Source organism: Oncorhynchus masou, chromosome 18 (genome assembly GCF_036934945.1).
Source record: "Oncorhynchus masou masou isolate Uvic2021 chromosome 18, UVic_Omas_1.1, whole genome shotgun sequence".
NCBI classification, from domain to species: Eukaryota; Metazoa; Chordata; class Actinopteri; order Salmoniformes; family Salmonidae; genus Oncorhynchus; species Oncorhynchus masou.
In genome coordinates, this window is record NC_088229.1 from 66,178,909 (window position 1) to 66,202,084 (window position 23,176).

The 23,176-nt window shown below is 44.9% G+C and overlaps 1 protein-coding gene across 1 annotated transcript in view; it reads left to right on the forward strand.

Annotated features, from left to right (window-relative positions):
- Positions 1 to 23,176, forward strand: part of LOC135505147 (neurexin-1a-like) — an 83,855-nt gene that overhangs the window by 16,933 nt on the left and 43,746 nt on the right. Inside the window, exons 5-8 of the mRNA XM_064924275.1 lie at positions 6,187 to 6,488; positions 11,865 to 12,026; positions 14,487 to 14,558; positions 14,953 to 15,177. Of these exons, the coding sequence (XP_064780347.1) occupies positions 6,187 to 6,488; positions 11,865 to 12,026; positions 14,487 to 14,558; positions 14,953 to 15,177 (761 nt within the window). The remainder of the gene's footprint in view (positions 1 to 6,186; positions 6,489 to 11,864; positions 12,027 to 14,486; positions 14,559 to 14,952; positions 15,178 to 23,176) is intronic.

Consider the following 23,176-nt stretch of genomic DNA (forward strand, 5'->3'; position numbering starts at 1 on the left):
GGTCTCTCCAGAGATGTTTGATCGGGGTCAAGTTCGAGCTCTGGCTGGGCCACTCAAGGACATTCAGAGACTTATCCCAAAGCCACTCCTGCGTTGTCTTGGCTGTGTGCTTAGAGTCGTTGACCTGTTGGATGGTAAACCAACCGCAGTCTGAGGTCCTGAGTGCTCTTGAGAAGGTTTTCATCAAGGATCTTTCTGTACTCTGCTCCATTTGCTTCAGGCCAAAGAGTTTTTAATCTTTGTTTCGTCAGACCAGAGAATCTTGTCTTTAGGTGCCTTTTGGCAAACTCCAAGCGGACTGTGATGCTTTTTTTTTACTGAGGAGTGGCTTCTGTCTGGCCACTCTACAATAAAGGCCTGATTGGTACAGTGCTGCAGAGATGGTTGTCCTTCTGGAAGGTTCTCCATCACCACATATTAACTCTAGAGCTCTGTCAGAGTGACCATCGGGTTCTTGGTCACCTTCCTTAACAAGGCCCTTGTCCCCCGATTGCTCAGTTTGGTCGGGCGGCCAGATCTAGAAAGAGTCTTGGTGTTTCCAAACTTTGGCCATTTAAGAACGATGGTGGCCACTGTGTTCTTGGGGACCTGAAGCTGCAGAAATGTTTTGGTACCCTACCCCAGATCTGTGCCTCGACACAATCCTGTGTCAGAGCTCTACGGACAATTCCTTCGACCTCATGGCTTGGTTTTTGCTCTGACATGCACTGTCAACTGTGGGACCTTATATAGACAGGTGTGTGCCTTTGAATTTACCACAGGTGGACTCCAATCAAGTTGTAGAAACATCTCAAAGATGATGAATGGAAACAGGATGCACCTGAGTTTCACAGCAAAGGGTCTGAATACTTATGTAAATAAAGTATTTCTGTTTTTTATTATTAATACATTGTCACACCCTGACCATAGTTTGCTTTGTATGTTTCTATGTTTTGGTTGGTCAGGGTGTGATCTGAGTGGGCATTCTATGTTGTGTGTCTAGTTCATCTGTTTCTGTGTTTGGCCTGATATGGTTCTCAATCAGGCAGGTGTTGTCATTGTCTCTGGTTTTGGGTTTTGTGGGTGATTGTTCCTGTCTCTGTGTTTGCACCAGATAGGGCTGTTTTGGTTTTTCACATTTCTTGGTTTTGTTAGTCTATTCATGTATAGTTTCTTTATTAAAGAACCATGAATAATAACCACGCTGCGTTTTGGTCCGCCTCTCCTTCGACACAAGAAAACCGTTACATACATTTGCAAAAATATAATTAAAAAAAAACTGTTTTCGCTTTATCATTATGGGTTATTGTGTGTAGATTGCTGAGGATTTGTTTTATTGAATCCATTTTAGAATAAGGCTGTAATGTAACAAAATGTGGAAAAAGTAAAGTGGTCTGAATACTTTCAAAAGGCACTGTATATTTTTAGATGTTATTTTATTTACAATATTAGCGAGGGTCAAGTGCCCAACCAATAGACCTTATCCACAAAGGGGTGCAGCATAATTCAGTTGTAACTGGGCCAGCTGAAGTAGTCAGATCATTTATTATAGATACATTGTGTTATTGATGCCCATTCCGGAGCTGTTTCCAACTTTATCATCATTTCTTAATGACTTGCTTTAAGGGGTTTGTGTGTGCGTACGTGTGCCCTGGGATAAAGCTGATCTTATCCAGCTGAAGACAAAACACTGGGCTCTAACTGGAGAGATTGTCAGAGAGATTGTCAGAGCGAGAGAGAGAGCGAGAGAGAGAGAGCTGTAGGTGACAGACAAGACTGTAGGTGTTAAGTAGTGTTAGAGGCTAGTGTGTACTGTATATTTTAATGGTTTCAGTTGTTCAGGGGCTAGGCGCTAGGGTGTACATGTTAAAGGTTTAGAGTGTAACTTGGTTAATAATAACATGATCATATATTCTAGAGCTGGACATCCATCAGTATGTGTAGGTGAGTGCCTTAGTGTAGGCGTGTGTTGGCATTTACACATGGTGTATGTGTAATGTGTAGGTTTGAGTGTACAAAACATTAAGAACACCTGCTATAGACATAGACTGACCAGATTAATCCAGGTGAAAGCTATGATGTCACCTGTTGTTTTCTGTCATGCTGTTCCTTTGTTTTCCGCAGTGTATTTCTGTATTGTTTTAGTGATTCACCATAGTGAAGGCGTAGGCTCAGGTTTTCTGGTTCTCTGTGTTTTTGGTTGGATAGGATTCTCAATTTCTTTCAAAGGTTTTTGCGTTCTTCATCAAACCGTTTCTCATTGTTGTGAGTTTTCTTTTAGGGTTTCTGCTTGAATTTAAATGTTAAAATGTTACATGTTAGCTGATAGTTCAAATATAGTGTTCAGACTTCCTACTGCTGTTTACACCTTCACTTTTGCAGTGGAACATTTTATCCAGGAAGTTCTTTAGGAGGGATTTGTTGGTCAATTGTTTTTGTGGTAGGTTTCTACACTACCCTCCATCTATGGCATTTCTTAAAAGCCAGCAGTTTGTTCGGCTTTGATGCCTCATGGTTGAGTATTGCTCTGTTCAAGTAGATTTTCTGTGATCTGATATGGGTGTCAGTGGACTGACTGTGAACGCTCTGAGAGACTCTGGGCTGAGGTCAGTGATAAAGCAGTCTACAGTACTACTGTCAAGAGATGTGCTATAGGTGTACCTACCGTAGGAGTCCCCTCAAAGCCTACCATTGGCTATATGCAGAGTTGTGACCTGTTTTTGTTGGTTGTTTTGTCATAGTTATGTCTATGGAGGCATATTGGAGTGGGGGTCCTGTCACCTCCAGGTCTCCCTGTGTGCTATGAATGTCGGGTTCTTGACAAGTTCTGGTATTTACTGTAGGTCGCCACAAACTAGTACTAAATGTCCCTGGACCTGGAAATGGTTGATCTCCCCCTCTGTCTCTCTACCTCGCTTCCTCCTGTTCTCTCTCTCTCTCTCTGCTTCTCCCTCTCTCTTTCTCTCTCTCTCTCTCTCTCTCCCTCTCTCTTTCTCTCTCTCTCTCTCTGCTTCTCCCTCTCTCTTTCTCTCTCTCTCTCTCTCTCTCTCTCTCTCTGCTTCTCCCTCTCTCTTTCTCTCTCTCTCTCTCTGCTTCTCCCTCTCTCTTTCTCTCTTCTCTCTCTCTCTCTGCTTCTCTCTCTCTCTCTCTCTCTCTCTCTTCTCTCTCTCTCTCTCTGCTTCTCCCTCTCTCTTTCTCTCTCTCTCTCTGCTTCTCTTTCTCTCTCTCTCTCTCTTCTCTCTCTCTCTCTCTCTCTCTCTCTCTCTCTCTCTGCTTCTTTCTCTCTCTCTCTCTCTGCTTCTCTCTCTCTCTCTCTCCTCTCTCTCTCTTCTCTCTCTCTGCTCTCTCTCTCTCTCATTCTCTCTCTCTGCTTCTCCTCTCTCTCTCTCTCTCTCTCTGCTTCTCCCTCCTCTCTCTCTCTCTCTCTGCTTCTCTCTCTCTCTCTCTCTGCTCTTTCTCTCTCTCTCTCTCTCTCTCTCTCTCTCTCTCCCTCTCTCTCTCTCTCTCTGCTTCTCCCTCTCTCTCTCTCTCTCTCTCTCTCTCTCACTCTCTGCTTCTCCCTCTCTCTCTCTCTGCTTCTCTCCTCTCTCTCTCTCTGCTTCTCCCTCTCTCTGCTTCTCTCTCTCTCTCTCTCTCTCTCTCTCTCTCTCTCTGCTTCTCTCTCTCTCTCTCTCTCTCTCTGCTTCTCCCTCTCTCTCTCTCTCTCTCTCTCTGCTTCTCCCTCTCTCTTTCTCCCTCTCTCAGGTAGTGTAGTCACCCTGCTGTTTCTCTATCCTCCATTTTGATTTAGTACAGCTGTTCCTGATAATGTACTGTTCACTCAATCACGCTCTCTCACAGAAGCACACACATGAACCAGTGGAGGCTGCTGATGGGAGGATGTCTCATAATCATGTCTGGAACGGAGCAAATGGAATGGTTTAGAACACATGTGTTTAATGTATTTGATACCATTCCACTGATTCCACTCCAGTCATTACCAAGAGCCCATCCTCCCCAATTAAGGTGCCACCAACCTCCTGTGACACGCACACACACACAGCTGTAGCCTAATTGCACGGGGTTGCCATGGAAATGACAAATGAGTATGTGAGAGGCTGAGGAGAGGAAAGAGCCGTTACATCAGCTGCCGTGTGTGATGTGATAGAATGGCCCACCGATGTCCTGCTGTCTGGTCTACTGATTGACTGGTTGGCTGACATCTAATGGTATGAATGTAAATTAGATCTACAATGTAATGGTGGTGAATGGGTGTGTGTGTTCATTGTAAGAAATTGGTTCCTGTCACACTCAGCCCACACTCTCCCTCTCCACGGTAAAGACTCACCGCAGGCTCTGAGTTGGTAATAGCTTTCCTGACACAAATACACAAAAATGTACACACACTCACATGCTGTGAGGGAGGTAATTACCAGTGGCGTGTGTATTCGTGGATGCAGATGGAAGCCGGGCTGTTTGACCAAATACTGGACCAATAAAAAAATGTAAGAAATCAAATAAATGATCTTTTGTCTCTCTGTGTTTTCATAACTATTTTTCAATTCTGATCTAACCGTAAATCAATATGTTGTGCCACTGGCCTGAGACGATTGAAGTTCAATATGTAGCCTAGCAGGCAAACTTAGGCAACAATGAACCAGCTATGCGAGAAAGTCAGGCTAGCAAGCATTTTAGCGAGGTAGCCTTTGACAACGACAAACTAAGACAGAGCTGACCGTTTTGCCAACATGAAAGAGAGGAGTGTGGCATTGGCCTTCAGCTAGACTACAAATAGGGTGAAGCCTTTTTTGTTTTACTTGCACATGTCGCACACACACACACACGCACACACATACACGCGCACGCATGCACACACACACACACACACAGAAATCAGTACCATGGACAGCCACATTATATATAGCAACATTGATTGGACTAAATAGTTTTTGGTATCTGTACGTTTGTTTCCACTGTTTTAAGCTACGTACATGCAGCCTTGTTGAGTTGATGTTTAAATGCTTAAGTTGAAATGGTGCTGGAATAGCAGAGGCAGTGTTCCTGTGCTCAGTAGCTGATCAGTACACTGTGGAAAACAGGAACTTCCTTGGCTGCATGTCATGTCCATGTAGTTCACCGGACAGATGTTTTGGGATGTAGTTGAATTTATTCCGCCACAGTGTGACTGTTGTCTTTATGTTGTCCCGGCATTACTGTATACCATTGTGCCGTATGAACAAATGGGTTACAGGGCAAACATCACAATTATCACAACATAGGTTGGAATACGGCTTTTTAATTGGCTTGGCTTCCTCAGTGTTTTTGCCCAGGTAGCACTACTGGTAGTTACACCCAGAACACAGACACACACATGATCACACACTCTGGCAAATGCCTTTCTATTAACCTTCACACACTGGCACACACACACTGGCATACACACACTGGCATACACACTTGCACACACACACTGGCACACACACTGGCATACACACACTGGCACACACACTGGCACACACACTGGCACACACACACACACACTGGCACACACACACTGGCACACACACACTGGCATACACACTGGCACACACACTGGCACACACACTGGCACACACACACACACTGACATACACACTGGCACACACACACACTGGCACACACACTGGCATACACACTGGCACACACACTGGCATACACACTGGCACACACACTGGCACACACACACTGGCACACACAATAGTACACACACTGGCACACATAATGGCACACACACTGGCATACATTTGATTATATTATGCTGAATTATATAGCATGGCTGGTTGCTGATAGGTACTTAAGAACACACACACTCTCTCTCTCACACACACACACACCATTCTAAACTCTCTAAACAAGAGGACAGATTTTATAATGACTGTTGAATGCATCAAAAAGCGAAGCATCACAACATATCCTGATGGTTGAATGTCAACCCACTCATGAATGATCCATCCAACTCATATCAGATTACTGAATGAGCAAACAAAGAGTAAGATAGGAACATATCTCAGGTTATTAGGTTTCCATTTGTCACCAACATTGCTGTTTACACATTTAACATTATGTCCATGATGTTATATTATAAATATTATAAAACATTAACAACATTGACTGGTCTCTTTCTCTTTCTCCCCACTTATCGACCCATCCCTCCATCCTTCCATCCAACCTCCCTCCCTCCCCCTCCAGCCCGTGAGGACGACGTAGCAACCTTTAAGGGGTCAGAGTATTTCTGCTATGACCTGTCTCCCAGCCCCATCCAGTCCTCTAGTGATGAGATCACCCTGAGCTTTAAGACCCTGCAGAGGAATGGTCTAATGCTCCACACGGGCAAATCAGCCGACTACGTCAACCTGGCCTTAAAGAACGGAGCTGTGTCACTGGTCATCAACCTGGGGTCCGGGGCTTTCGAGGCCCTGGTAGAGCCGGTTAATGGGAAGTTTAACGATAACTCCTGGCACGATGTCAAGGTCACACGCAACCTGAGACAGGTAACCTGGCAATAGCAGGGGAGGGGCGAGATGAAAAGGGGGTTATAAAGAGAGGGGGTTATAGAGAGGGGGTTATAGAAAGAGGGGTTATAGAGAGGGAGGTTATAGAAAGAGAGGGTTATAGAGAGGGGGGTTATAGAAAGAGGGGGTTATAGAGAGGGAGGGTATAGAAAGAGATAGAGGAGGGGGGTTATAGAGAGGGAGGGTTATAGAAAGAGGGGAGATTATAGAGGGGGTTATAGAAAGTTAGGGGGTTATAGAGGGGGGGAAGGTATAGAGAAAGGGTTATAGAGAGGGGGGTATAGAAAGAGGGGGTTATAGAGAGGGGGGTTATAGAGGGGGGTTATAGAGAGGGGGGGTTATAGAGAGGGGGTTATAGAGAGGGAGGGTATAGAAAGAGGGGGTTATAGAGAGGGGGGTTAGAGAGGGGTTATAGAGAGGGGGGGGTTATAGAGAGAAGGGGTTAGAGAGGGGGGTTATATAGAGGGAGGGTATAGAAAGAGGGGGTTAAAGAGAGGGGGTTATAGAGAGAGGGGTTATAGAGAGAGGGGGTTATAGAAAGAGGGGAGGGGTTATAGAGAGAGGGGGTTATAGAGAGAGGGGTAGTTAGATAGATGGGTTATAGAGAGGGTTATAGAGAGAGGGGGTTATAGAAAGAGGAGGGTATAGAAAGAGAGGGGGTTATAGAGAGGGAGGGTTATAGAAAGAGGGGAGATTATAGAGGGGGGGGTTATAGAAAGAGGGGGTTATAGAGAGGGAGGGTATAGAGAAAGGGTTATAGAGAGGGAGGGTATAGAAAGAGGGGGTTATAGAGGGGGTTATAGAGAGGGGGTTATAGAGAGGGAGGGTATAGAAAGAGGGGGTTATAGAGAGGGGGGTTATAGAGAGAGGGGTTATAGAGAGGGGGGTTATAGAGAGAAGGGGTTAGAGAGGGGGGTTATATAGAGGGAGGGTATAGAAAGAGGGGTTAAAGAGAGGGGGGGTTATAGAGTGAGGGGTTATAGAGAGAGGGGGTTATAGAAAGAGGGGGGGTATAGAAAGAGGGGAGGGGTTATAGAGAGAGGGGGGGTTATAGAGAGAGGGGTAGTTAGATAGATGGGTTATAGAGAGGGTGTGTAGAGAGGGGGGTTAGAGAGAGGGGTTATAGAGAGAGGGTTATAGAGAGAGGGGTTATAGAGAGAAGGGTTATAGAGAGAAGGGTTATAGAGATAGGGGTTTTAGAGAGAGGGGTTATAGAGAGAGGGGTTATAGAGAGAAGGGTTATAGAGAGAAGGGTTATAGAGAGAAGGGTTATAGAGAGAAGGGTTATAGAGAGAAGGGTTATAGAGAGAGGGGTTATAGAGGGGTTATAGAGAGAGGGGTTATAGAGAGAGGGGTTATAGAGAGAGGGGTTATAGAGAGAGGGGTTATAGAGAGAAGGGTTATAGAGAGAAGGGGAAAGAGATAGAGGGTGAACGAGGGAAAGAAAGGCAAAGAGAAAGGGTGTGTGCATGAGTGAGAAAGAGAGAGAAAGAGGGTGTATTTGTCTTAAACTCACTGTGTGTGTGTGTGTGTGTGTGTGTGTGTGTGTGTGTGTGTGTGTGTGTGTGTGTGTGTGTGTGTGTGTGTATATATATTAGCGTCAGGGCTGGGGGCACTATTCTTCTGCTAACTGTAGTCTTCTGCTGTTTGCCTGTGTGTACCAACCACTAACTACTAACTGTACTTACTAACCTGCTAGTAATACTAACTAACCTCCATCCATGGAATGTGTCATACTACTAACCTGTTGCCTTCTCCTAGCCTTCTCCACTCCTCTCTAACCTCCCCTGGCCTTCTACCTTTTCTTTGTCCTTTACGGATGTCGTTCTGTTCACACTTGTTGCTCTCCTTCCTCCCCCTCTCCACAAAGCACTCAGGCATTGGACACGCTATGGTAAACAAACTCCATTGTTTGGTAGATATAACTCTAATCCTTTCCCAGTTTCGGTTACTGTGTTATTTTCTGAGCCGTAGAACAACTAAAAGTATACTAGAACAGGATGATGGCGGTTGGTACTCTCGGCTTCACACTCCCCTCCTCCGAGCCCCGCTATTTTCTCTACCTTTCCTTTGACCTTTTCCCGACGTTCACTCCATCTCCCCATTGTTGACATGTAGGCGTGTCCTGATTTGGCTCTTTCCTCAGCTGCACGCGATTGGCCGCTCCCCCTGCATGGTGCAACTTCAGGTCCTGCCTCTCTGATTTGTCCATTTAACACAGAGACAGAGGCCAACCTCCCTCCCTCCCCTTTTTAATTTTCTCCTATTCTTTTTCTCCATTCCTCCTCTGCATGCTGTCCATCCTGCTGCTGAGCCCAGGCTCTTCTGTTGTTGTTTGTTTTCTCGTTCCTATCTTCCTCTTGCTGTTGACTGCATGCAGCGAGAGGCGGCTGCATGTGTGTGGAATGACTAACCCATTTAACACTGTGTGTGTCAGTGTGTGTGTGTCAGTGTATGTGTCACATCATTCAGACCTGCTAATCTGACTAACTCCCCACACACACTCTAACCCACAACCCCTACCCCTCACACACTCCAACCCTCAACACTATCATCACTACTAGCATCATGTTTATCACTAAACTCAACACTACTAACAGCACTAACACCATTTACTATCAGAATATTAACTAATACCTAATACACTAACAGATTGTGGCTGCTGAGCCTCAACATATGCCTGAATAACCTGATTAGCTACTTATGCTAATGCAATATAGCCAGGGTAATCCTGGTTAGCTACTTATGCTAATGATATATAGCCAGGGTAATCTAGGTTAGGTGCTTATGCTAATGCTATATAGCCAGGGTAATCTAGGTTAGGTGTTTATGCTAATGCTATATAGCCAGGGTAATCTAGGTTAGGTACTTATGCTAATGCTATATAGCCAGGGTCATCTAGGTTAGCTACTTATGCTAATGATATATAGCCAGGGTAATCTAGGTTAGGTGCTTATGCTAATGCTATATAGCCAGGGTAATCTAGGTTAGGTGTTTATGCTAATGCTATATAGCCAGGGTAATCTAGGTTAGGTACTTATGCTAATGCTATATAGCCAGGGTCATCTAGGTTAGGTACTTATGCTAATGCTATATTACCAGGGTAATCCTCGTTAGCTACTGATACTAAAGCTAGCTACAACCTGAGCTGACGACACATGCTACTGTAATCTACTCGGTGGGTTAGCCATTGTTGCTAATGAACTAGTCAACATCAAGCTTGTTTGCGTTTTATAGAACCAATGTTATTCCTTTGGTTGTTCTCATGGCATGTGTTTCTCGCTCCAACAGTGCAGTAGTACCTAGCAATAATAATAAAAAATATACAAATAAACTATACACACATCATCCAGAAAAGTTTTAAACAAAAAACTAAATTAAGAAGTATCAGAACGAGCAATGTCAGAGTACAAATATATATGTATATATATATATGTATATATATTGTACATTATAGACAGTACATTAATATAAATGGTGTGTACAGCAGTAGTTATATAGGATGAGCCATGACTAGAATACAGTATATACATACAGTGCCTTCGAGAATGTATTTATACCCCTTGACTTATTCCACATTGAAAATCTGTGGAAAGACTTGAAAATTGTTGTTCTCCGCCAAAGAATGGGAGAAAATAGCCAAATCCAAAGATGATACAGACATGCCCAAGACGACTCGGAGCTGACACAGACATGCCCAAGACGACTCGAAGCTGATACAGACATGCCCAAGACGACTCGAAGCTGATACAGACATGCCCAATACGACTCGAAGCTGATACAGACATGCCCAAGACGACTCGAAGCTGATACAGACATGCCCAAGACGACTCAGAGCTGATACAGACATGCCCAATACGACTCAGAGCTGACACAGACATGCCCAATACGACTCAGAGCTGATACAGACATGCCCAAGACGACTCAGAGCTGATACAGACATGCCCAATACGACTCAAAGTTGATACAGACATGCCCAAGACGACTCAGAGCTGATACAGACATGCCCAAGACGACTCAAAGCTGACACAGACATGCCCAATACGACTCAAAGCTGATACAGACATGCCCAAGACGACTCAAAGCTGATACAGACATGCCCAAGACGACTCAAAGCTGATACAGACATGCCCAAGACGACTCGAAGCTGATACAGACATGCCCAAGACGACTCGAAGCTGATACAGACATGCCCAAGACGACTCGAAGCTGATACAGACATGCCCAATACGACTCGAAGCTGATACAGACATGCCCAAGACGACTCGAAGCTGATACAGACATGCCCAAGACGACTCAAAGCTGATACAGAGATGCCCAAGACGACTCGAAGCTGATACAGACATGCCCAAGACGACTCAAAGCTGATACAGACATGCCCAAGACGACTCAAAGCTGATACAGACATGCCCAAGACGACTCAAAGCTGATACAGACATGCCCAAGACAACTCAAAGCTGATACAGACATGCCCAAGACGACTCAAAGCTGTAATCGCCACCAAAGGTGCTTCTACAAAGTATTAAGTCAAGTGTGTGAATAGTTATGTATTTAATTTTTTTAAATGTGACAACATTTCTGAAAACCTGTTTGATGAGAGGAAAAAAAATCTATTTCATCCATTTTGAATTCAGGCTGTAAAAGAACAAAATGTGGACTAAATCAAGGGGTATGAATACTTTCTGAAGGCACCGTGTAAAGTGGGTGGAACAGTACGTAAACATTATTAAAGTTCAATGACTATGTACATACAGTAGGGCAGCAGTCTCTACGGTACAGGGTAGAGTACCAGGTGGTTCAACAGGACATTTGAGGTAGCTTCAGTATTAGCTAGATATTTTAAATTAGGAACTTATCTTGAAAGATTTTTGGACTGCAGCCTTTTTAGCCCAATCAAGGGACTTGTGACTCGACTCGAACTTGAGTATAAAGGACACAGACTTGGACTCAGATTTGTATTTGTTCTGCCTGCAGGACAGATCTGCTGCCCTGAGAACAGAGTTGGTTCCGTAATACTCTAACAAGCCCAAACCACCTCATCACACAGACAGGAAACAGGTCCAAACACGCTAGACAAATAAAACATAACAGAAAAACACAGAAAAATCACACAAACCAAACAACAGACCAATCAGAACACAGACCTAACACAGCTAGTCCAATCAAATCACAGACCAGTTCAATACAACTGACCAATCAATCCAATCAACTGACCAACCAACCACAGCCAAGACCAGACCACCTCCCCAGAAACCTACCAAGTCAGTAAGGGGGCAGACTAATTTGGCAGGCTAGCGCGTTGCGCTGCGTTTGGTGTGAGTATAGCGTGCCCTTTCCCTGTGCTTTGTTGCATAGGTGACCATCTCCGTGGACGGCATCTTGACCACTACGGGCTACACCCAGGAAGACTACACCATGTTGGGCTCAGACGATTTTTTCTACGTGGGTGGAAGTCCCAGTACTGCTGACCTCCCTGGATCTCCTGTTAGCAACAACTTTATGGGCTGCCTTAAAGAGGTGGGGTGTACACACACACACACACTAACCCACTCGTACTCATCTATACATTATACACACATGCATACACACATCTACATATGCGCACATCACAGTTGCATACAAAGCTAGGCCTACAGGTTTATCCACAGGTTCATGATCTCATACAGTATACACGGTAATAATGTACACAGACACACACATCTCATACAGTATATACGGTAATAATGTACACAGACACACACATCTCATACAGTGTATACGGTAATAATGTACACAGACACACACATCTCATACAGTATATACGGTAATAATGTACACAGACACACACATCTCATACAGTGTATACGGTAATAATGTACACAGACACACACATCTCATATAGTATATATATGTTAATAATGTACACAGAGAGATGCACACACATCTCATATAGTATATATGTTAATAATGTACACAGAGAGATGCACACACATCTCATATAGTATATATGTTAATAATGTACACAGAGAGATACACACACATCTCATACAGTATATATGTTAATAATGTACACAGAGAGATGCACACACATCTCACACATTGTATATGTTAATAATGTACACAGAGAGATGCACACACATCTCATACAGTGTATACGGTAATAAGACACAGAGAGATACACACACATCTCATACAGTATATACGGTAATAAGACACAGAGAGATACACACACATCTCATACAGTATATACGGTAATAAGACACAGAGACACACACATCTCATACAGTATATACGGTAATAAGACACAGAGAGATGGACACACATCTCATACAGTATATACGGTAATAAGACACAGAGAGATGCACACACATCTCATACAGTGTATACGGTAATAAGACACAGAGAGATACACACACATCTCATACAGTATATACGGTAATAAGACAGAGAGATACACACACATCTCATACAGTATATACGGTAATAAGACACAGCGAGATACACACACATCTCATACAGTATATACGGTAATAAGACACAGAGATGCACACACATCTCATACAGTATATACGGTAATAAGACACAGAGAGATGCACACACATCTCATACAGTATATACGGTAATAAGACACAGAGAGATACACACATCTCATACAGTATATACGGTAATAAGACACAGAGAGATACACACATCTCATACAGTGTATACGGTAATAAGACAAGAGAGATGACACATCTCATACAGAGATAAGACACAGAGAGATGCACACACATCTCATACAGTATATACGGTAATAGAGACACATCTCATACAGTATATACGGTAATACACACACATCTCATACAGTATATACGGTAATAAGACACAGAGAGATGCACACACATCTCATACAGTGTATACGGTAATAAGACACAGAGAGATGCACACACATCTCATACAGTATATACGGTAATAAGACACAGAGAGATACACACACATACAGTATATACGGTAATAAGACACACACACACATCTCATACAGTACAGTAATAAGACACAGAGAGATGCACACACATCTCATACAGTATATACGGTAATAAGACACAGAGATACACACACATCTCATACAGTATATACGGTAATAAGACACAGAGAGATACACACACATCTCATACAGTATATACGGTAATAAGACACAGAGACACACACATCTCATACAGTATATACGGTAATAAGACACAGAGAGATACACACACACATTTGGCAGTGGCAAAAACACACCCACTCTCCCTCTGCAGTCTTCAGAATCTGAGAGAATCAGTGATGAGTGTTGCTGAGGGAGCAGACGCAGCGCTAAGCGCTAACATGCTAATTGGCTCTGCCACCGAGACCCTCTATCCATCCGCTCTGCTCCAAATGCGCCAACGGCACACACACACACACACACACACAAACAGACAGATGATTTGCCAACGGTGATATCATTAGTAGTGTGTGTGCGTGCGTGCATTCGTTTGCGCGTGTACGTGCGGTTGATTGGGACTGATGGTGTTGTAGGCATGCTGCTGTCATTTACATATCTAATGTGATCGTATGCTAATCCATGGGAAATAATTAAGATGTACGACGGAACACACTCGCATGACTGATCATCAACCCTGTACAATATTTCATGCGCACCAACACACAACTTATGCACACTCACACATACACACATACACACACACACACATACACACATAAAAGGCTGCATCTCATTAGTTCTTCCTCTCCTCTTGTCCTCTCCTCTTGGCCTCTCCTCCTCACCTCATTTCCCCTCCTCATCTCCTCTCCTTCATCTAGACTGGTATTGAAACACAGGTTTGGTGGAAGCAACATGACAGTGATAACTGAGGCTTTGCTTTCTTCTGTGACTGAAAGAGAGGAGACAAGGAGAGAGGAGATACAAGACTATTCATTTGCACTCTTCCTCTCAACCTTAATAACCTCTTTCCCTCACCCCTCAACCCTGACCTCTAGGTGGTGTATAAGAACAATGATGTACGGTTGGAGCTGTCTCGGCTGGCTAAGCAGGGAGATGCTAAGATGAAGGTAATATACACCATAGTTTCTTAAATATAAATATATCCCATTTAGCAGACGCTTTTGTCCAAAGCGACTTACAAGTCGGCTGGGGCCACTACTTTTACATATGGGTGGCCCCAGCGGCTGGTCTTATTGGCTGGTTCCAAATCACATCCTAACCCTTAAGTAGTCCATTGCAACACAGCCCTATTACATTTACATTTACATTTAAGTCATTTAGCAGACGCTCTTATCCAGAGCGACTTACAAATCAGTTTTTCACTATATTTTATTGTTTCAATTTAATGTGTGGCATTTTTTAACATTTGATTTGGGGCCTGAATAAAATAAGTAACATACTAAATAAATAATAAATAATTGAGAGGAACAAACTAACATAACAAACTTTCCCATCCATCAGGTGAGCGGTATAGTGGCGTTTAAGTGCGAGAGCGTGGCGACCCTCGATCCTGTGACCTTTGACACCCCAGAGTCGTTTGTGGCATTGAGCAAGTGGAGCGCCAAGAAGGCGGGGTCAATCTCCTTTGACTTTAGAACGACAGAACCCAACGGACTGATGCTCTTCAGCCACGGGAAACCACGGCAACAGCAACGCAAGGACCCCCGCACACCCCCCACCCTAAAGGTAAGGAGACACACGCTGACCAAGCACACATTGGATGTTTCTCAATATGCGTACTACCGTGCTTCACACTCACATGCGCCGAGTGCATTCTCCAAGGACGTTCTCTTGATTATGTTCTTATGAGGATGAGAGTGTGGAGAACACATAAAACCTTCCATTTGAGAAGGACTCCCCCTACTGTATTACCTCACGCTTCATCTCCCCATTTACTGAACCTTCTTCCAACCAGGACAATGACAACAATAGAGACCAAACAAGATGTACACAAAGCAAACGTTTTACTTGATAACTATCAGCAATCTGTATGTGAATCGTAATAATGTACCTAACCAGATAGTTTAACAGGCAAAAATGACCTAAAACAAATGTTATGCAAAGGTAGATGTCAACTCTTTGTATGTAGCGAGCTAGCTAACAAATATTAGTGGCTCTTTGGCTAACTAACCATAGTAGCTAGCCAGCTAGCCCTACTGACTTACCTTGGGCTAGTGGATATTTATTACTGTATTAAGATCAAATATTGTAGTCAGGCAACGTGAGATATAAATAGGCAACATATGAGATATAAATAGGCAACCTGAGGTATAAATAGGCAACATATGAGATATAAATAGGCAACATATGAGATATAAATAGGCAACATATGAGATATAAATAGGCAACATATGAGATATAAATAGGCAACATATGAGATATAAATAGGCAACATATGAGATATAAATAGGCAACCTGAGGTATAAATAGGCAACATATGAGATATAAATAGGCAACATATGAGATATAAATAGGCAACATATGAGATATAAATAGGCAACATGTGAGATATAAATAGGCAACATGTGAGATATAAATAGGAAACGTGAGATATAAATAGGCAACATATGAGATATAAATAGGCAACATGTGAGATATAAATAGGCAACATGTGAGATATAAATAGGCAACATGTGAGATATAAATAGGCAACATGTGAGATATAAATAGGCAACATATGAGATATAAATAGGCAACATATGAGATATAAATAGGCAACATATGAGATGCAAATAGGCAACGTGAGATATAAATAGGCAACATATGAGATACAAATAGGCAACGTGAGATTTAAGTAGGCAACATATGAGATATAAATAAGAAACGTGATATATAAATAGGCAACCTATGAGATATAAATAGGCAACATATGAGATATAAATAGGCAACATATGAGATACAAATATGCAACGTAAGACAAATAGGCAACGTGAGATACAAATAGGAAACGTGAGATACAAATAGGAAACGTGAGATACAAATAGGCAACGTAAGACAAATAGGCAACGTGAGATTTAAGTAGGCAACATATGAGATATAAATAGGCAACGTGAGATATAAATAGGCAGGATATGAGATACAAATAGGCAACCTATGAGATATAAATAGGCAACATATGAGATATAAATAGGCAACGTGAGATATAAATAGGCAACATATAAGATACAAATAGGCAACGTGAGATTTAAGTAGGCAACATATGAGATACAAATATGCAACGTAAGACAAATAGGCAACGTGAGATACAAATAGGAAACGTGAGATAAATAGGCAACGTGAGATTTAAGTAGGCAACATATGAGATATAAATAGGCAACGTGAGATATAAATAGGCAGGATATGAGATACAAATAGGCAACATATGAGATATAAATAGGCAACGTGAGATACAAATAGGCAACATATGAGATACAAATAGGAAATGTGAGATATAAATAGGCAGGATATGAGATATAAATAGGAAACGTGAGATATAAATAGGCAACGTGTGTTATGAACTTGAGTGAAGACCCAAAAGCGGTTTTAACAGAAAACAGAGTTCTTTAATGAAAATACAGGAATGGCATAAATCCTCTTCCAACGTTGTCAGCGGAACAAAAAGAACGTTAGTATAGTGCAGGATGCTCCTGCCAGGCAGACTCCGACAGGACAGGACAAGGTGGAAGCAAACGAGACGACAGCTTGCTTCTGGCATCAAAAAACACAAACAAGAATCAGACACTGAAAGTAGCAGGAACAGAGAAAGAAATAGAGACCTAATCAGAGGGGGAAGAGAGAACAGGTGTGAAAGAGTGAATGAGCTAGTTAGAGGAGATGTAGAACAGCTGAAGAATGAGAGACAGAGAAGGTAACCTAAAAAGACCAGCAGAGAGAGAGAATGAAGAGAAAGGACAGGAACAGACATAACAAGACATGACAGTACCCCCCACTCACCGAGCGCCTCCTGGCGCACTCGAGGAGGAAACCTGGCGGCAACGGAGGAAATCATCGATCAGCGAACGGTCCAGCACGTCCCGAGAGGAACCCAACTCCTCTCCTCAGGACCGTACCCCTCCCAATCCACTAGGTACTGATGACCACGGCCCGAGGGCGCATGTCCAAAATCTTACGAACCCTGTAGATGGGTGCGCCCTCGACAAGGATGGGGGGGGGGAGGGACGAGCGGGGCGCGAAGAACGGGCTTAACACAGGAGACATGGAAGACCGGGTGAACGCGACGAAGATAGCGCGGGAGAAGAAGTCGCACTGCGACAGGATTAATGACCTGGGAAATACGGAACGGACCAATGAACCGCGGGGCCAACTTGCGAGAAGCTGTCTTAAGGGGAAGGTTCTAGTGGAATACTCTCTGACCGCAACAATATCTAGGACTCTTGGTCCTACGCTTATTAGCGGCCCTCACAGTCTGCGCCCTATTACGGCAAAGTGCCGACCTGACCCCCTTCCAGGTGCGCTCGCAACGCTGGACAAAAGCCTGAGCGGAGGGGACGCAGGACTCGGCGAGCTGAGATGAGAACAGCGGAGGCTGGTACCCGAGGCTACACTGAAAAGGGGATAGACCGGTAGCAGACGAGGGAAGCGAGTTGTGGGCGTACTCTGCCCAGGGGAGCTGTTCTGACCAAGACGCAGGGTTACGAAAAGACTGCGTAAAATGCGACCAACAGTCTGATTGGCCCGTTCGGCTTGACCGTTAGACTGGGGATGAAAGCCGGACGAGAGACTGACGGAAGCCCCAATCAAACGGCAAAACTCCCTCCAAAATTGAGACGTGAACTGCGGGCCTCTGTCGGAAACGACGTCAGACGGAAGGCCATGAATTCGGAAAACATTCTCGATAATGATCTGAGCCGTCTCCTTAGCAGAAGGGAGCTTATCGAGAGGAATGAAATGAGCCGCCTTAGAGAATCTATCGACAACCGTAAGAATAACTGTCTTCCCCGCTGATGAAGGCAGTCCGGTGATAAAATCTAAAGCGATGTGAGACCACGGTCGAGAGGGAATGGGAAGCGGTCTGAGACGGCCGGCAGGAGGAGAGTTCCCAGATTTAGTCTGCGCGCAGACCGAACAAGCGGCGACAAATCGACGCGTCACGTTCCCGAGTGGGCCACCAGAAACGCTGGCGAATAGCGTACCCCGAACGCCGGGGTGGCCGGCTAACTTGGCAGAGTGGGCCCACTGAAGAACGGCCGGACGAGTAGGGCGGGAACGAACAGAAGGTTCCTAGGACAAGCTCGCGGCGACGGAGTGTGAGCGAGTGCTTGCTTTACCTGCCTCTCAATTCCCCAGACAGTCAACCCGACAACGCGCCCCTCAGGGAGAATCCCATCGGGGTCGGTGGAGACCTCAGAAGAACTGAAGAGACGAGATAAAGCATCAGGTTTGGTGTTTTTGAGCCCGGACGATAAGAAATAACAAACTCGAAACGAGCGAAAAACAGAGCCCAACGAGCCTGACGCGCATTGAGTCGTTTGGCTGAACGGATGTACTCAAGGTTCCTATGGTCAGTCCAAACGACAAAGGAACGGTCGCCCCCTCCAACCACTGTCGCCATTCGCCTAGGGCTAAGCGGATGGCGAGCAGTTCGCGATTACCAACATCATAGTTACGTTCTGACGGCGATAAGCGATGAGAGAAAAACGCGCAAGGATGGACCTTGCCGTCAGAGAGAGAGCGCTGAGAAAGAATGGCTCCCACGCCCACCTCTGACGCGTCAACCTCAACAACAAACTGTCTAGAGATGTCAGGTGTAACAAGAATAGGTGCGGATGTAAAACGATTCTTAAGAAGATCAAAAGCTCCCTGGGCGGAAACGGACCACTTAAAGCACGTCTTAACAGAAGTAAGGGCTGTGAGAGAGCTGCCACCTGACCGAAATTACGGATGAAACGACGGTAGAAATTAGCGAAGCCCAGAAAGCGCTGCAGCTCGACGCGTGACTTAGGAACGGGCCAATCAATGACAGCCTGGACCTTAGCGGGATCCATCTTAATGCCCTCAGCGGAAATAACGGAACCGAGAAAAGGGACAGAGGCGGCATGAAAAATGCACTTCTCAGCCTTCACATAAAGACAGTTCTCCAAAAGGCGCTGGAGGACGCGTCGCACGTGCTGAACATGAATCGAGAGAGACGGAGAAAAATCAGGATATCATCCATGTAAACGAAAACAAAAATGTTCAGCATGTCTCTCAGGACGTCGTTAACTAGTGCCTGAAAGACAGCTGGAGCGTTAACGAGGCCGAAAGGAAGAACCCGGTATTCAAAGTGCCCTAACGGAGTGTTAAAACGCCGTCTTCCACTCGTCCCCCTCCCTGATGCGCACGAGATGGTAGGCGTTACGAAGGTCCAATTTGGTGAAAAACCTGGCTCCCTGCAGGATCTCGAAGGCTGAAGACATAAGAGGAAGCGGATAACGATTCTTAACTGTTATGTCATTCAGCCCTCGATAATCCACGCATGGGCGCAGGGACCCGTCCTTCTTCTGAACAAAAAAAAACCCCCCGCTCCGGCGGGGGAGGAGGAGGAGACTATGGTACCGGCGTCGGCGAAACCGACAAATAATCCTCGAGAGCCTTACGTTTGGGAGCCGACAGAGAGTATAATCTACCCCGGGGGGAGTAGTTCCCGGAAGGAGATCAATACTACAGTCATACGACCGGTGTGGAGGGAGAGAAGTGGCCTTGGAACGACTGAACACCGTGCGCAGATCGTGATACTCCTCCGGCACCCCTGTCAAATCGCCAGGCTCCTCCTGTGAAGAAGAGACAGAGGAAACAGGAGGGATAGCAGACATTAAACAGGTTACATGACAAGAAACATTCCAGGATAGAATAGTATTACTAGACCAATTAATAGAAGGGTTATGGCGCACTAGCCAGGGATGACCCAAAACAACAGGTGTAAAAGGTGAACGAAAAATTAAAAAAGAAATGGTTTCGCTATGATTACCAGAGACAGTGAGGGTTAAAGGCAGCGTCTCACGCTGAATCTTGGGGAGAGAACTACCATCTAAAGCGAACAAGGCCCTGGGCTCCCTAACTGTCTGAGAGGAATGTCATGTTCCCGAGCCCAGGTCTCGTCCATAAAACAGCCCTCCGCCCCAGAGTCTATCAAGGCACTGCAGGAAGCAGATGAACCGGGCCAGCGGAGATGGACCGGAAAGGTAGTGCGTGATCCAGAAGGAGAGGCCTGAGTAGTTGCGCTCACCAGTAGCCCTCCTCTTACTGATGAGCTCTGGCTTTTACTGGACATGAGGTGACAAAATGACCAGCGGAGCCGCAGTAGAGACAGAGGCGATTGGTGATTCTCCGTTCCCTCTCCTTGGCCGAGATGCGAATACCCCCCAGCTGCATAGGCTCAGCATCCGAGCCGGCGGAGGAGGGTGGCAGTGATGCGGCAGGTGGCAGTGATGTGGAGAGGGGAGCAACGGAGAACGTGAGCTCCTTTCCACGAGCTCGGCGACGAAGATCAAACCGTCGCTCTATGCGAATAGCGAGAGCTATTAAGGAGTCCAGACTGGAAGGAACCTCCCGGGAGAGGATCTCATCCTTAACCTCGACGTGGAGACCCTCCAGAAAACGAGCGAGCAAAGCCGGCTCGTTCCAGTCACTGAGTGCGAAACTCAATAGAATAATCCGTTATGGATCTATTCCCCTGACATAGGGAAGACAGGGCCCTGGAAGCCTCCTCGCCAAAAACAGAACGGTCAAAAACCCATATCATCTCCTCCTTAAAGTCCTGATACTGGTTAATACACTCAGCCCTCGCCTCCCAGACTGCCGTGCCCCACTCACGCGCCCGTCCGTAAGGAGAGAAATGACGTAGGCGATGCGGGCTGCGCTCCTGGAGTAAGTGTTGGGCTGGAGAGAGAACACCACATCACACTGAGTGAGGAATGAGCGGCACTCAGTGGGCTCCCCAGAGTAACACGGCGGGTTGTTGATCCTGGGCTCCGGAGACTCGGAAACCCTGGAAGTGGGCGGTGGATCGAGGTGGAGTTGGTGAACCTGTCTTGTGAGGTCGGAGACTTGGACGGCCAGGGTCTCAACGGCATGTTGAGCAGCAGACAATTCCTCCTCGTGTCTGCCTAGCATCGCTCCCTGGATCTCGACGGCGGAGTGAAAAGGGTCCGGAGCCGCTGGGTCCATTCTTGGTCTGATTCTTCTGTTATGAACTTGAGTGAAGACCCAAAAGCGGTTTAACAGAAAACAGAGTTCTTTAATGAAAATACAGGAATGGCATAAATCCTCTTCCAACGTTGTCAGCGGAACAAAAAGAACGTTAGTATAGTGCAGGATGCTCCTGCCAGGCAGACTCCGACAGGACAGGACAAGGTGGAAGCAAACGAGACGACAGCTTGCTTCTGGCATCAAAAAACACAAACAAGAATCAGACACTGAAAGTAGCAGGAACAGAGAAAGAAATAGAGACCTAATCAGAGGGGGAAGAGAGAACAGGTGTGAAAGAGTGAATGAGCTAGTTAGAGGAGATGTAGAACAGCTGAAGAATGAGAGACAGAGAAGGTAACCTAAAAAGACCAGCAGAGAGAGAGAATGAAGAGAAAGGACAGGAACAGACATAACAAGACATGACAACGTGAGATATAAATAGGCAACATATCATTCCAAAGTCAGAGAAAATTTAATATCGCTTGAACTCAAATAATGGCGCCATTGATTTCAATAAATTGTGCGTAATTCTTTACTTGGTTGCATCATATCTGTGCATGCTTTCCATTTTTTTTTTACCTTTATTTAACGAGGGAAGTCAGTTAAGAACACATTTTTATTTTCAATGACGGCCTAGGAACTGCCTGTTCAGGGGCAGAACGAGAGATTAGTACCTTGGCAGCTCAGCTTCCCACTAGGCTACCCACTAGGCTACCCACTAGGCTACCCACTAGGCTACCCACTAGGCTACCCACTAGGCTACCCACTCGGCTACCGACTAGGCTACCCACTAGGCTACCCTGCCGTCCCGTTGAAGCTTGCATCGATGCTTGACAGACCAATCAATCACAGATTTTGGTGTTGATGTTTATACTGGTGTTGGTGTTGGTTTTTATACTGTTGTTGGTGTTGATGTTTATACTGGTGTTGGTGTTGATGTTTATACTGGTGTTGGTGTTGATGCTGGTACTGGTGTTGATGTTTATACTGGTGTTGATGTTGATGTTTGTACTGGTGTTGATATTGGTGTTTGTACTGGTGCTGATGTTTGTACTGGTGTTGTTGTTGATGTTGATACTGTTGTTGTTGTTGGTGTTGATACTGTTGATGTTGATACTGTTGTTGATGTTGATACTGTTGTTGATGTTTGTACTGGTGTTGATGTTGATACTGCTGTTGTTGTTGGTGTTGATACTGGTGTTGTTGATGTTTATACTGGTGTTGATACTGGTGTTGGTGTTGATGTTTATACTGGTGTTGTTGTTGATGTTTATACTGGTGTTGGTGTTGATACTGGTGTTGGTGTTGGTGTTTATACTGGTGTTGGTGTTGATGTTTATACTGGTGTTGGTGTTGATGTTTATACTGGTGTTGGTGTTGATGTTTATACTGGTGTTGGTGTTGATGCTGGTACTGGTGTTGATGTTTGTACTGGTGTTGATGTTGATACTGGTGTTGTTGTTGGTGTTGATACTGGTGTTGTTGTTGATGTTTATACTGGTGTTGTTGTTGATGTTTA